Genomic DNA, 16799 nt, shown 5'->3' on the forward strand with positions numbered 1-16799 from the left:
AACCAAAATAAAACATTCAGTTCTGTACCCGATTAACGAGTGTTAAATGAAAATGGTAGTGTATGACAAAATAATAAACCTATCACAACTACAACAATAAAAGTGAGGACGTAAGACAAATAAAAGCAGGTAGCTGAATGGAAAGTGAATAATTTAAGTGACACGTATAGACAAAGAGTGTTTATGACAATGTGTTTGATTCCGCCTTCAGATACAATGACACCATTGACAGCATATCAATACCTGATGAACCCATTGTGACTGCACCATTGAGACACTCTGGTTCCGACCTTGTCTAACATGACACCATTGTCAACTTACTTGCTCTATTGGCCCATGCATTAGTGATCGTCATTTACCACTCAATCTTTGCTCTACTCTTGTTATAACATTGTCTAGTGTTTCGTGCTCCTATTGAAAACCTGTATGTGTCATTTGACTGAAAAAATATTTCAGTGTTCTATAATTAAAAGTTAACCTCTTACGTTGAGTAGTGGAAATGATTGGACTATATATATATATATACATTGCATGGAATATGTACAGATATTTGTGTAAAAAAATATTGAAACTGAAAAAAATTGCGGCATTCTAGGTCGACCGGAATTTGAGCCAAATGAAGTTATGTGCATGTCAAAAAGACTATATTATAGTTTGATTGACCTGAGTCTAATAAAAGAAAAAAATGTTAAAAGTAAATTATGTTGACGGAAGGGTATATATGCATAAAATATGTCCCTAGTCACACTGCATATGTTACTACTTAGAAAAATTATGTTTTATAGTTTATTATTGAAGATTTCATGCATGTAAATAATTTGGAATCATTAATTATTTAATTATTTTTACCTTGATGATCTTGTAGAATATGTTAATGCTTGTTATTGACGATGGAAGGTTTGAAATGGTAACAGGATTTCGGACATTTGCCATCGTTATAGGTTATAATAGGTGTTGCACAACGTTTCGTCAGTGAGAGGTCTTGTAACAAACAAAAATAAAGACCAGAAGGAAGAAAAGAAGGGAAAGAAAATGGTTCAAACATACCCAAAAGTTGTTTGGAGTACAGCCCAGGTGTTGTCACTGTACAGGATGCAAGTTCCGAGCACAAATCACAAGAACGAGGATCACAGTCACACATCACAACATCACCCTAGCACAGGCGACCGTGGGATATTAACAAGAAATATGTCCTAAAAAAAAAATATTAATGGCGTTGATACTAGGTCTGTACATTAAACACTTGAACTAAGACAATACAGAGGCTGTCGAAGTATAGAGTTTAGATTAACTTATTGTACACGCGACATAAATTGCGCCAATCAATTACACAAACAAAGGTAGAACATCAAATCTAATGCTTAAAACTTATTATTTATAAACTTATGGCGTGATAAGTTCCAGGCCATATGTTTTGCCACACCAACAAGTCTTGTCACAATTATTGAATACAAAAGTTAAATTATTAAAAGTTATGTTTAGGTGTTCACCAAAATAAAAATCAGTTGTTTTAACAATCCAAATAAAGTAATGGTGTTTGAATTTAATATTTGCGTTTTTAATTCGTGTATTCTCTCCATTCAGGAAACCGACTGTTTTGGTTTATATCGTCTTAAGGCATTCTATTTTTCTTTGTGGGTTTTGTTTGTGTTCTTCAATGTTTACATATAATTTGGGCTGTTGTGTTCCCAATTCTGTTGATCGTATTTATTTTATTTCACCACCAATTCCTCGATGAAACACAACTTTAACACATGCGCCGTAGAACTTTCAACGCACTATCAGTACTCGGTAACTACGCACTGGCGTAGGTTTATCTGTATTGGACAAAGCACACTGAACCAGGTCACTGATCTGGTTTGCTGATAAGATAAACTCGCGCTATTTACAGATAGTACCGCATCTTGTCGTGTGGACCTTGAACCTCTTGGTGCTTTCTGCAAAATCAATACAAATTATGACGCCTAATTTTGTTTTATTTCCGTCTCTTGTGCTTTTAGAAATATTATAATAGTATAAACCAAATTGGAGAGTTTCCAGTGATATCTCAAAATTACTACCTTTAAAAATAACTTAATCATCAATATCAGCCAAACTTTATCAACAATGTTTTTATGTCAATTACAAATATTAACTATTTTTATTGATGGTAACTAAACTATCCAAGTCGTAAAAGATTAGATTTATTGTTAGATGCTCAAAGGGATAGTCTCAAGCCGTTTTCATAACCTCATCATATAACTAGATATAATAACATTTGATTAGTTGTTATTAACTTACATGCCATTATCGTGTTTTCTTATACACACTACATTAGGATCTGCTTTGAGATGCTGTCATAGCCGGTTACAGAGACAATTCATAATTTAGATAGGAAACTAAATTGGCAGTCTATTCATCACCGTACGTATTGGACGACTTAATTGAGATTGCTCTCCTGTTCATTGGTGACATAATTTATCTTCACTATAAATATCTTATGGTTTATTAATATAATCCTGCTTAAGCTAGGACAACATGGTTTCATGATATTAGCAGAGGTTAGAAGGAACTATTATTTCTTTCGATTGTCTCTATTGCATCAAGGGTTTGCGTATTACAATTTACATGGCCTACAATTTACATTTAGTTTACTTCTTTTTAGTATACTATAAAAGGTAACTATAAAAGGTCGACGTTATTAATTTATATGACAGTTTTCTTATAGTTAGTTTGTCAACAAATAAAATTTTAACTTTATATTCATAAAACAACTGGTTTCGAAATTCCGATTTTCGATGGAGCATTGAAATTACTGAAGTAGTTTCAATAATGCATCCCTCTCTTCTTACACCATCACCAGTTGTAAGAATATCCTGTTTTGTTGGTGTCGATTTAAAAAAAGGAAAATGTTTGTTAAAAGACTTTTTAGATGAATAAAAGGTATACAATTGTTATTTGTCCAATTTTCATATGAATTGATCAGATACTTTTTATAGTATTTTTAGTTATGTGTATAAATTAAAACATTTGAAAATTTTTCTCGTTTTTGTGTAGGGTTTAAATTGGTTAAAATAGAGTAGGCTCTAATATAGAAAATGAACAATTTAGTTTCTCTTCTTTTTTTAGAATAATTACTCAGTGTATTTCAGTACGATGAAAAATTTGGATTTAATCTCAACAGAAAGCAAGGAAGATCAAAAGGGCATTACGCAGTGCAAACAGTACAAAGGCTCAGCACAATGACTCCCACACTTTAAATATTACTGTGAAAAGTGAACAGGGAAAGGGTTACTAAAGGGATGAAGTTAGGTCCTATTCTTTCTCTCATCACATTTCACTCTCATACTCTCATATACGTTTCCAGTCGCCAGTCACATTTTGTGATGCAAGGGACAGATAAGATAGCAAATCATAAAGGTGGTTCTAGTGATGCACTTTGTTCACTTTATCATCATGCTACATGCAACTAAGCTAGATTAGCTACAGCTTAAAACTAAAGAATAAGAGGAATTGAGGTGTTTCATTTCTTAATAAAACGTAATGATGTAAACTAATAAGTGATGACAATAAAATTTTTAATTTGAAAAATGTATTTAAAGTTACCTTGTAGAGATCCGATTATAAGCAGTATTCGATTAATAAATTGAGATTAGAAATTAGTCTTCACAATCTGTGTCAAAGTACGCTTTGCATTTGCAATGACTAATAGTGTGCAGAAATAATGCCATATAAATACATTGTAACCGTTGGGGAACTTGCGTACAAACAACTCGATCGCAGTGTCATTCTGTCCTACGACCTTCTTCTATTCACGGTGTGCCATTACCGTTGAACCGCCGCGTGTCAAATTACGTCATTCAAACAACTCGAGCCCCAGTGTCATATCTGTCCTACGACCTTCTATTCACGGTGTGCCATTACCGTTGAACCGCCGCGTGTCAAATTACATGATACAAACAACTCGATCCCCAGTGTCTATCTGTCCTACGACATTCTATTCATGGTGTGCATTACCGTTGAACCGCCGCGTGTCAAATTACATGATACAAACAACTCGATCCCCAGTGTCTATCTGTCCTACGACATTCTATTCATGGTGTGCATTACCGTTGAACCGCCGCGTGTCAAATTACGTCATACAAACAACTTGATCCCCAGTGTCATATCTGTCCTACGACCTTCTATTCACGGTGTGCCATTACCGTTGAACCGCCGCGTGTCAAATTACGTCATACAAACAACTCGATCCCCAGTGTCATATCTGCCCTTTGGAATGTCATGTTTTTATTTAATATAGACATCATCATCATCCGCTCATTATAAATACAGGCAAGAGGGTAGCTGCTAAGGAATATGGATTTCTGTTAGCCACGTAATGCAACAAAAAGGTAACAAAATAACTACTTATTTTATCAGCATGATTCACTGCAACTGAGCCAGGGTTAATATATAGTAAAATAATCACATTCAAATGTTAATCCAGTTACATAATTGTTGCAAACATATTTTGTATTCAGATACCAATTAATATTCAACGTAATTTTTAGGAATATATTTACTTAAAATTTCGTTTAGACAAATTGTGGTTGTGTTCTAACAGTATTGAAATAGAAATACAATTGATCAATTTGAAAGGCCATTGATTCGTAGATTAATTATGTCAAATTTAGTTTTGGCAGTAAACACATATATTTGTAATTTAACATGCCTTTTTAAAGAAATAAAAAATATACTCCAGTGTTGCTAGTGGAATTTTGTTAATAGCATAAATAGTTGGAACATTGACAATGAGATTGTATACAGGGTGAGTCTGACCACCCGTGCAGTATTTACAGCTGTCTTAATAACTGACTTCCACACTTTTTCTATCTCTTTTCTCCATAATTTGGCCTCTCCGAATCCGTTAAAATTATTTTCAATTTTGAAAAATGCCCCTAAAGGGCCCAATTTGGGGGTTAGGGGTGCTTTTTTGGGAATTTTCAAATGTAAACATGGGTTGTGTGATACATCAATTTAAAGGTCTAATTACACCGAACATTTTGGTGCAAACAAAAGTTAATTATCTTTAACCGTATGTACAGGGTGTACAAAAACGTTTTGAAATAGGACTTTAAAATAAAGTACCGTGTTACCCTACCTACAATACGGAACAGCTCCAGATTTTTTTCCTAACTTGCTATTGAAACATTTTTCACTGGATTTCTAAATTTCAAAAATATTCAAAATTTAAGAATACAAAAAATCCTAACACTAAAAATTCTTAAATAGCAACATATAATAAATTTTATGTAAAATAATTAAAACAAACATTTTTTTGTATTTAACTTTTTTTCCTGTCTCTTAATATTTCAAAATGGCGGCCGAAAAACTGAATTACGTATGTCTGTTTACAAACAGTAACAAATTATTTTTATTTGAACAAACAGATATTTGTGATTAAATAAACAGAATTTGTTATGAAATCAGACCAAAATTCAACATTTTTAAATTTTCAATTTGGCCCAATATTTTTGTAGTAGTTTCCATGTTTATCTTTTAAAGATAACAATGATTCATGTATGCACAATCTCGATGCAGTCTTGGACTAGAAAGGTACTTTGTACCACCCTCGACAATCTTTATCTGATAAATGTGATGAGGCAACCCTTAGTCAGTTCATTGTTGTCTGCTGTTAAGGTCAGCTTGTGGTTTTTCGAAATGCCGTACACAAATGCAGAGGCATTCGATATGCTATTCAATACAAAATGGCGGCTGTTGAAATATGATTAATAGTGAACCTTTAACAACCACCATTTTGTACAGGATAAACGTTTTAGAAATCACCCTATCAGGAAATAGATTACTTTGAGCATTTAAGGTATTGAGTTTTGTAAAAGTATTGACAATGTTTTCTTTACTAGAAGGACAATTTTTTTCTTTCCAGAAATGTGAATACCCTGTCACTAAACTCATATTGTATTCTGTATTACTTTTTCTAGTTGAAGTTATCACAGATTTTGGAAGTTTTATAACCTCCAGGAAGGATCTAAGGTCAAAATTGGAAAATATATGTTATGCAAAGTTTAGTAATTTTATATAATCGATCTATTAAAATATTGTTTCTCTGAAAATTTTAGCAGTGTCTACCAATAATTTAGGTGGTGGTCTATAATCTGTCTATTAATAACCTACTAATCATCACGTCTTATTTTTTTCATTAGCAACTTGTATTTGCTTTTCATGATTACATATTTGTCGACTTCATTAAGAGGAATATGAAAATAAAATTATATTATATTATTATAATGATGAACATGTTTAATTTTACTTACTGTACTTGATGTGGTTTTCAGATGCGACTGAGTGATGTACAGCATTTCTTGCGATGTGTGGTGAGCGGCAAGGTCTCTTGGCAGCACACCTGGTGTTCAGATGCCACCAAGAGGCTGTGTGTGCTGACATTGTCTACTCTGACCTTGCTGCTAGTCCGACTGCAGATCATGGGTTCGAAACTACCCGTCTTTACAAGGTCAGTTCTACGAATCAGGTTTTGTTAAATAAGGTTTATTAATACTTTTTACAATGTATCTTTTTCTAAGAACTTGTCAATAAACATGTCTATTGACATCTGTGCCTTGTAGCATTTCAATGTACGTATTTCATCTATGACATGCTCGTTCTTACATTTTTGGGCTTTAGATAGAATTAAGTGTATCATTCCATGCTCTAGTGTTTAATTTGCAGGTTGTACTCAAACTGCCAAGAATTAAGATCAGTAATGACAAGGTTCAAAAAATAGAGATTGTTTTCAATTTATTTCAAAAATGTTGAGGCAAATAACTTTTTCCCTTCTTATGTTCATTTGGAGGCTGAAAATCTTGTTATTTTAAATTTTACTATTCACTGGTATAATTCTCACTTTCAGCTGACATATTCATCATTAATTCCTGAACTTGAATTCCTGCATGATTCATCTAAATCCACTCTCTTTATGGAAATTATTTACACCACAGAAGAACCTTGAGTCTTAGAAAGACCACTGTCTCCATATTCTTGCTGAAGTTTTGCAAAAGTGTCCGTTGCACTGTGCCCAAATCCGAACGAAAACCTTATAAAATTTTGCTTTAAATTGACTACTCACAGTTATACTAGAAAAAACACTACTCTTTTATGGAAAGCCATAGCTACAGATAACTAAATGACTGTAACGAAAGCTCAACGCATATTGAAAGCTTTTACGTGTTCACCATTCTTTAAGTCCTGCATTCCTACATTGCTACATCCACACTATGTTGTTAGTCTCATTGCTCAATGTACGTCCATATATCATAATCAATACCCAATATCTTCAAACTCAACTTACTGTTCTTTTTAGTAAAGTCAAACCTTTTATTGCTGTGAACAATGTAACAATTATATGGCATAAGTGACATCGGATAAATTTATAATTTTTACATTCTTTCACAAAACTACATTCACACATACAATCTTCCATTCATGCATATCACTTACTCACCAATTCTCTCCACCACCAATGCCAGTGTGTCTTCTAAATTGGAGGTCTCCCAACCATAAGTCAAAAACTCGTTGACACTATAAAATGCTTTAAAAGTGTTTCAGACATTTGTTCATTTTTCATGGAATCGGGCAATCTGTTGATGAAACGGACACCTGCCTGCAAGGGCTGGTGTTCATACACTACCGTTCTGTGATAGAAAGTGTCAGCTACAGTACAGCAACATAATATTTTACAATTTGACACCTTAAAAGAGTTCTAGTCCTGAGTGTTAATTAAGAATAGACTTTACAGCTTATACATCCTAATATGTTCTGTATGTTTGTCCTATATCAAATGACTATACCTTTATTTTTTCCTTCTGCAAAATTATAGTAATAAGTATTAAATTTAGCATATCTAGGAAAAAACAATATGGCTAATGCTGTCATATGATAATAACATATAAATTAACCCAAATAAGTTATTACTCAAATTTATGTAATGCTCATATTTAATTTCACTAAACTAATCTTTTCTAAATTGTATTGTTTATAATGAGATTGTCTTTTTTACGTGGCAAAATGTTCCAGTTATACTTCTGTGTTTCTATGTGGTTGGGTTTCCCTTAATTAACAGTGAAGTTACATGTTAATGATGTTGAGATCTAACAGTCTCTTATGGGGTGGCAGACCATCTATCGCTGTGATCAATCAAAGCTGCAATGAATTGGCCTGACAAATTGACCACGTCATCTAGGTCGCTTCCCACATGGACAGCAGTATAATTGTAGTTACCATTACTTAAAATATTAGTACATCCCCTCTTTTTAGGAGAGTAGCACTTTAGGATCTAAATAAACCTAGCAGATTTCGTTGATTTAGATTGTAAGATTCTTGACAATGACAATAATGAATTGTCTTGTAAATTAAATGTCCTTGATTGGAGGCCTCATTCATTGCACCACCTTTTCTTTGAAAAAGATGGCTACTCAGATTTGAATACAAAGAGTATGCTATTCGTGGACTGTCTGGAAGTCTAATTTTCAGAATTTGTATAGTGTGTCTCAAGGTATTGAAATATTTGGTCTTTAAGCTCATCGAACTGGGAAAAATATTTGTTCTGCTATGGATGTCTGGATATCCACCATGGATGTCTATCAATGTGGGCAAGTGATAAAGGCTTTTAATAAAGATTACCTTTTTTACAGAAAGCAGATATCATAAAAATTAAATTGTGGAATGACATAATTATTATAAATAATTGTGGTTAATTCAACGATATACCCATTTTTGGATAGTAGCAAATATCGTGGGTATGCTGAATTTTGTTAAAAATATTGTCTCTATTTTTAAACATTTGTATTACAATGTTTTCCTTTTATATAAATAGCTATCTCAAAGTAAATATTTTAGTTTCTTGAAATAGCAATACAGTGAGGTATCTTTATGGATTCCAGAAAGCTACTTTCAAAATTACTCTCTGTATTACAAAGGTCTGGGTTTGTTTTATATACAACCCCCAAGCATTAATGCTGAATGCAAACAGTGACTGAACATAAGCATAATAAGCCATTTTAATTTCCTTTCATTGAGGATTTTTCTCAAATTTCTCAACGCAAATTTATATTTACAAGTTCTTATTTGAGAAATTCAATATGATTTAACTACTAGAATCAACGAGCCACTATTATGCCAAGATATTTATATAATTCAACTTTTTTTAATCGCAAATGCAAGTTTTATTGAAGTGGTCACCACAGTTATGTAGTACTAAATCCTGTAATGTATTTAGGATTCAAAGAAGTTGGTATACATTTTGTATTAGTTACATTTAATGACAGTACATTCTGATCAAACCATTTTTTGTCAACCATTACATAACGTAGAGCCTTGCTTCTTACATCTTGCCACGTATTCTCCTTGAGGGAAATTAAAGGGTCGTCTTCAGATAGTGTCAGCTGTTCCTTTAAAATCAGCCTAGATATATTTTTGACGTAAATTAAAACCATTATTGGGCCAAATGCTTCATATCTTGTGAAGGTTCAAACTAAACCATTTTAATTATAATATAAAAATACAACTCTTCGCTACAGTGCCAGGGTTGGAATGTATCTGCTTCTATTTAAAGCAGACCTATCATCTTCCAACCCAACTCCCCCAAATCCCACATCATTGACAGTTTTCCCAACTGCAAGAGTGCAACCAATGCCAGCCAAGATGATTGCAAGCCATATAAAAGTTGATTGCGTATTCAGATGTTTTCAGACCAAGTCTTTGCTGGGCTCTTTCATGAGTAGAACACTAATGTAATTAAAAATACTTCAGATTCAAAACGAAAATTTATTTTTATTTTTGTACTTAATGTTTGAGAGAACATTTGTTCATGTGCTCTTATGTGCCGCTACTACTTTGAGTAAAGAGCGTGATTACGATTCATGTCATCGTCAGTCTCAGCAAAATAAAAAGGTATAAGCTGTTAAAAGCATACATTTTTCCTATTTTAAAAAAAATTCAGCTATCAAAGATTCACAATTTTCAGAAACACTCAGGGAGTCGAGTTGTACTGTAAAGGAGGGGTGTCGCTATAAAAGCAGTTAAGTTAAGTGGTATGTTAAACTGAGGAGTGAAACGAGCTTTATAAAATACTGTATCAGAGAATATTGGTTCAATGTAATAGTTTCCTTTTATAACTTGAATCTGTTTCTTTGATGTCTGTAAACAGTTCCACCTTTGCCTGAAGAACATCTCACAGAACCTCGTATAATGACTCGATTTTGAAGGGGGCTTATTTAAATCTCTACCTTTTATCCCAGTGCCTGTTTTATCAATGATTTCAAAGAAGCTCAATGTAATCTGAGTTTACTTGTTAGTCACTTACTCATTTTACTCATTTTTCTAAAACAGTCATCTAAATATGTATCAATAATTTATAGAGTAAAAAGAATTTATTGAACTGTTGTTATTATAATTGTATTGTTAAACAATTAAAATTTCTTAAACGGTTATTAAGATTTTTTGTTTATGAAACAACATATCATACTCAACAAACTATGCAGTAGTAGGTACTAAAGTAAACAAAAGAAGCAAAGTTCCGTTCTTGTCAGTACATGATGGACTTAAAAACGCATCTATAACGCTTTGCATCATTATTATATTTGAATTAGCGAGTTAACAGATGTTTGCAACATTATTCTTTACAGAAGTATATTGTTTAAGGAATCAGTTGTATACCAATTTTAATCAATAAACTGATTTTTATTTTTATTATTACGTCACTAATACAATCTTATGTCACAAAATATGTTGATGAATTTGATTAATCATTTCTGTATATGTCACTTAATATCCCTTTTTCTCAATACTCTTTCATAGAGAAAAATATTTAAAGAATTTTTTACGAACCAATTTTCTTTGATTTATTTACTGTCATTTTCCCATCCCTAAATCATTTCAAAGGATTTCGTGACTTTTGAAAAACCATTCTATTTACCATACTTTTTTATAAGCCTAGTCTTCGAAATAGCTAGTAATAGCAACTAAAACAAACCTTCTACACTAAATATCTGACATTATCCATTTCAATATGAGCATTAAGATTCAAATGAGCATATTGAGTATTCAAGGTTATTTGAGTATTACAATGTTATCATACATTAAAAGCCTTTGCTTTAGGTTTTTGGTCCCTACCATTTAGGTTAAGTATTGACTAAGCTCTAAAACATTAGTTTTTTAATGCTTTAGAAACGGACAGCTTAAAATACAATCACTAATTTATTATCATTTATGTAACAAATGTTTGTAAATAGGTTAGAATTCTCATTTAGTTGATTTAAAGTTTAAAATGTTAGTATTCCTGGATCTTTTGTGTCCAAAATTTTCTTTCCAAAAGTGTTAAAGAAAGTGACTTAATCTTTTTATTCTTTAAGACCATTATAATCTGATCACAAGATGATTTGTTGTTGTAGGTTTGACAATCCAGCATCTGTGGCAGCGACACCGACACGCCAGCTGACCTACAACTACCTAGTGAGTGTGAACCTGTGGTTGCTGTTGCTGCCTTGTGATCTCTGCTGTGACTGGACGATGGGCACTATTCCTATGGTGGAGTCTTTGCTGGATCGTCGCAACCTCTCTACTCTGGCAGCGTACATCGCGTTGGCAACACTGGCCTATGTGGCACTCACCACAGCCAATCGCCAACAGGCAGTGGTCATTGCAATGGTCAGTAGATTCATTTTAACGTTATTTACTGAAAAATATAAATTTTCTTGTTGTGTTAGTAACATTTAATATAGTAATTAGTAAAACGTAGCTTATTTCAAACTATAATTTTGTTTATGACACTAGGTAGTTACTAACAGAAATACTGCAGTACTAGAGTCTTGACAGCTGATAACAATACCAGAAACAATCAAAGAACATGCCACAGTAATTTTAATTCCATCTGTGATTTATTTATGTCACATCAAGGATTGAACTCTGTGATTCTATATTGTGGATAGGATTGTGAAGGAAACAGGATTTTTCCGGACATTTTCCATCGTTCAATGATACAAAAAATCATGATTTTTTTGTATCACTGAACGATGGCAAGTATCCGGAAACCCCCTGTTTCCTTCATTATTTATTTTTTTTAGCACATGGTGTTGTGTTCATTCTTTTCTAAATTATACAATATATTTGTTTAATTTCAGAGTCTGGCATTTCTTGCTTTGCCGTTCTTACCTGCGTCAAACCTGTTCTTCCCTGTTGGCTTCGTGGTGGCAGAGCGCGTCTTGTACATGCCCTCCATGGGGTTCTGCATGCTTGTGGCTTACGGCTGGCAGATACTGGCTGAGAAGAAGTAAGTACTGTTGCAATTTTATGACCTGTAAGAATAATGATTGTTATGGTGATTATTTATTATAACCTATTTTCAGACACCTAACTATAGGAATAACTTATACCAATGTCAGCCAATGAGAAGAGCCTGAAACAATGCACTGTCAGTCAATTATTTATTCATTCCAACAAGAATACCCCGTTTACAATCAACAAAAACATTTCAACAAATAAAAATAATAGACAATAATAACTAAATTAATTGACTATGCAGCTTAAATATCTCAAAATAAGCAACGAATAATAGAGGCAACAAAATGTACAGCAATCAAAATGTATTCATAATACAATAAAACAGAGAAAATAACATGTAATAATAGGGCAAAAATAGAAGATAAACACAACAATAATAAGCAATGATGAGCACAATAAAGTTATAACAGTAATTGGCTGCATGGCAGTTTATCTTGATAATGTAAACCCAAGATATGCATCACAAGATTTCTGTGGTAATGACATAGTGCAGTCATTGAAGCATTATTGCTCCGAATTTTTTTACTGTGAACCGAATTGCATAAAATTTTGGAATTAGGTTCATCTTACCCTTAACTTCAAAAGTGAAAATGATTTGAACTCCGCAACCACCCTGGGGGTGGTTGCCACCCCTTCTCGGGGGTGAATTTGTTTTTTTCAAAATAACCTCGGATATCGAGAGAAGGCCTAATTTTAAGCAAAAAATCATCTATAAAGGTTTTTTTAAAATCTAATACTTTTCAAGTTATTGGCAATTGGAAATTCGCAATTTTTTCACGATTTTCATCGGTTTTTTCAAAATATCTCCAAAAATATACGTTTATCGAAAATTTTATAAAGAACAAAATTGTAGCAGGTACAAAAATGAACAATTTAGTTTTTTATAAAGTATTATAAGTGCAATATTAAGCTAGATATTAAAGATCAAAGCCGTTTTTTTATTTTGTCTGAAATTTAATCGATGTGGTCAATGCCATCTAGCGGCGAGCAGATGCATTTTAGGAATTCTAATAAAAAAGGGTTTTGTAGTGCTTGAAATAAGCTTTAAAATGAGCACTATTAAAAGTCTTTTGCACGTAAAATAAGTGAGCTGTATTGCAAATAAGAAGAGCATCTAATGTTTTTTCTTTTAAATCAATGGATTTCATAAGTGCCATTTCCACCAAAATTAAAATTTATCGTATTCCGCCTAGAACTAACTTTATTATGAAGAGTTTGATAGATTGTATCAGTTTGGCTGCTTCAAGACACATATTTTTCAAAAAAGTCACGATTAAAAAAAATTTCAAATTAAAAAAAAAACCATCTTTTTTCATAATATCTCAAAAATTTCGACAGATACGTATAAAAGTGTGGGGATACAAAATTTAGGTATTTCAGTGACAAACAATTTGGTTTTTTGTGTCAAACAAAAATTGACGGATATATGATTGTTTAGAGAGCGCGTGGCAGCGCAATCAAAGCCTCTCTTAAGCCCTTTAACTCTTCACCGTTTTAGAAAAAGGTTTTTTACTATATATTGCAATAAAGGATGTTGTAGCTCTCTTAATTACCTTTACAGTCGTTTTTTATAAATTGTGATAGCATGGAAATTGAAGGAGTTATGGTCCAAAAACTTATCATATTTTTTTCTACTTAGTAACTGAAAATTTCGGAGTGTGAATATTTGGAGCAATGTGAAAGTACGCAGTATAATAGAGACCCAAAACTATTTTAATGTGTGTGTGTATATATATATATATATATACATAATATGGCTCATATATTTTGGAAACTTAGGCATGAATACATACCAACGTTCTTATATGTATATATAACACATTTGAGTGAATTTTATATAATTTGTAAATATTTTATTCAATAAATGGCAATTTTTTACTCAAAATAAAATTATTTTTAAATATTTAATCATATATATTTACTGTTTTAATTTAGGGGTAGTTTTAAGGGTAGAAAAGCTTAAGAATATGATAATAATTTTCGAGAGTGTGGAATAAAATTTAAATCCTTTTACATTTTATAAAAAAAAATTGTTAACAATTTTTTATCAAGGGTAGTTTCCAAGGGTTGAAAGGGGGTTAAAAATTTGATAATTATTATAGAGAATATAAAATATTACTTACTCTATACTTACATCTTTTTATGACATACCAAAGTATTTTTTTGTGATTTTTTCAATTTAGGGGTTGTTTGCAAGGGTTGTAAGATTTTCAAAGGGGTTGAAAATGATTTTAATATGAGGTAATTGTGTTAGAAAACACTTTACAATTTCACCACTTACTATTAGACATGTTTTCTAGTGATAAAATGGTTCAATGTCAATTTTTCCATTAAGGGGTTGTTTACACCCCTTAAAAATAATAGGCGGAGTTCAGATCATTTTCACTTTTGAAGTTAAGGGTAAGATGAGCCTAATTCCAAAATTTCATGCAAATCGGTTCACAGTAAAAAAATTCGGAGGTAAGACCGTATTTTTAGCTTCAATGACTACACTAACAGCCTTCTTAAAGGCCTGTTTACTGCTCCAAAAAAGTTCAAATTACGTTGCGAGCCTAGGTCCTAAGACATTGTGTTAAGCAGAGGATACTTTATAGTGAGGAAATTTCTCTTGAAGAAGTCCCGAGATAAAGAGATCTATTGGCGTATGGTTTGTGGAAATTGACCATTCTTAGCAGTTTAGTACAATCAACATGTCCGTTGATCAATTTGGTCAAGAACATTAGGTCTTACAGATTGCGTCTCTAGTCCAGTGGCATGAGACCTAACTGGGAAGCAACTTCATCAACAGTCTTTGTACACGGTTTGCCTTTAAACATATATATTTTTTGTACGATATCTGATTGGTTTATGTTGGTTTAATTTTTATTATGTAGGAAATAATAGATTTTAAGTGATTTGAGCTAAAAATATAATACTTGTGAATGAATTTATTGCTTGGTATTTTTAACCCTTCTGAAACGCTCTAATTTTGACCTCCATCAAAACTAATATAGTTGACAGTTAATTACTTTCCAAATGAAATTCGACAATTAAATACTTTCCAAGTGAAATTCCTCTATCAATGTCACCAAATACTATGTTGTGTACTTGTGGAATGTAAATTAACTTCATCCACTGACCTAGTTTTTACTTGAAGCCTGCAGGGCATTTCCATTAGCAATTAAAATGTCTAAAACTACATCATTTTATTGAAATCATTCTAGTTTTAGCATATCTAGTTAATTATCAATTTAAACCAAAAGGAGCATTACCAATGAATTTAAATAAAGCATTTTCCTTGTCAATACACAAAGTTCACTATTACATCGTTAGTTTTAGTTAAATTAACAAACCAAAGAGGCATATAATACTACAAATTAACACCCTACATTTACAATAAATTTATATATAATTTCACAAAGATTCTGTTGTAATTTCATTGAAAGCTTTTCTAAATAGTGGTGCAAAGATTACTTTTGTTATTTATTTATAAATCCAGATTGTCATTTTCCAAGCTGTTTTCAATGCCCAGAAAATTTAAATATCACAAGGCTGTAATAAATGAGTTACATTGGGCAGTAACAGACATTTTTACTTCGGTTTTTGGGTCAGTATCTACATGACGTCAGCTTCTACTCGTAAAATGTTGCTCTCACCATGCATCAACCATTACTACCATCCACTGTGAACGCTGATGGAACTGATTCAACTAAATCACTTGGAATATATTTGTGTTCATTGACTATCATTGGATCAATTGAATCAACTGAAAACATACAAAGCACTGTGATACAATCTTTTTCCAAGCCAGCGGCTATTTCATAGAAGTCCCTATATTTTTTGGCCCAAGAAGCTTGCCTGACTTTAGACAAACTAATAAACCTGTCTCATCTAAATTAATCACTCTTGTAGGATCCTAAAGGACATCTTCATCATTTTGCATGCATCACCCTATTCACATATTTTCAGAAAGCTTATTTATATCAACAGGGAGTTTTTTGTCAGGCCCCCTATCCTACTGACTTGTGAATCAGAACGGAGAGTTTTGTTTGAGCAGGCCTCCTAATTACAGTCCAGTAAATACAAGTTTTGTTTGGACCTGTCTCCTAGCCTACATTGTCAAATCAGGTTTATTTAAATCCACGTACACGATGTTATCGCGTAGGGAACTTCATCGTAGACCCTATCAGGGTGGACAAGGACTGCGATGTCTTCTGGGCGTATAACAAAGCTTAAAATAACGTACAGCTGGCCGTGGATAAAACAGTCTGTCCGAAGGTCTACTCCGACAAGATCTATTGGGTGACCCTGACTGTTATGACCAGTTATCAACTATGTCAGTATCAGAGGAAACTGTCACCTACGGACAAGTAACGGCGAACCTTCGACACTCGTGAACCTGAACATGATCCTAGGAATACGGCTTGGTTAATGCCGTCACGATGACCTTAGTGCCTTTAATAAGTCGGTCGGCGATGTCCAGATTCCTTATGAGGAAGCACACTGAG

At 32.7% G+C, this 16799-nt stretch overlaps 1 protein-coding gene across 1 annotated transcript in view; it reads left to right on the forward strand.

The window, feature by feature from the left end:
• The window catches only part of LOC124357827 (protein O-mannosyl-transferase Tmtc3), an 80082-nt gene that overhangs the window by 42179 nt on the left and 21104 nt on the right, over positions 1-16799 (forward strand). The window contains exons 6-8 of the mRNA XM_046809891.1: positions 6315-6490; positions 11424-11679; positions 12153-12301. Coding sequence (XP_046665847.1) covers positions 6315-6490; positions 11424-11679; positions 12153-12301 — 581 coding nt within the window. The remainder of the gene's footprint in view (positions 1-6314; positions 6491-11423; positions 11680-12152; positions 12302-16799) is intronic.

This window comes from Homalodisca vitripennis, chromosome 3 (genome assembly GCF_021130785.1).
Source record: "Homalodisca vitripennis isolate AUS2020 chromosome 3, UT_GWSS_2.1, whole genome shotgun sequence".
In the NCBI taxonomy this organism is placed as follows: domain Eukaryota; kingdom Metazoa; phylum Arthropoda; class Insecta; order Hemiptera; family Cicadellidae; genus Homalodisca; species Homalodisca vitripennis.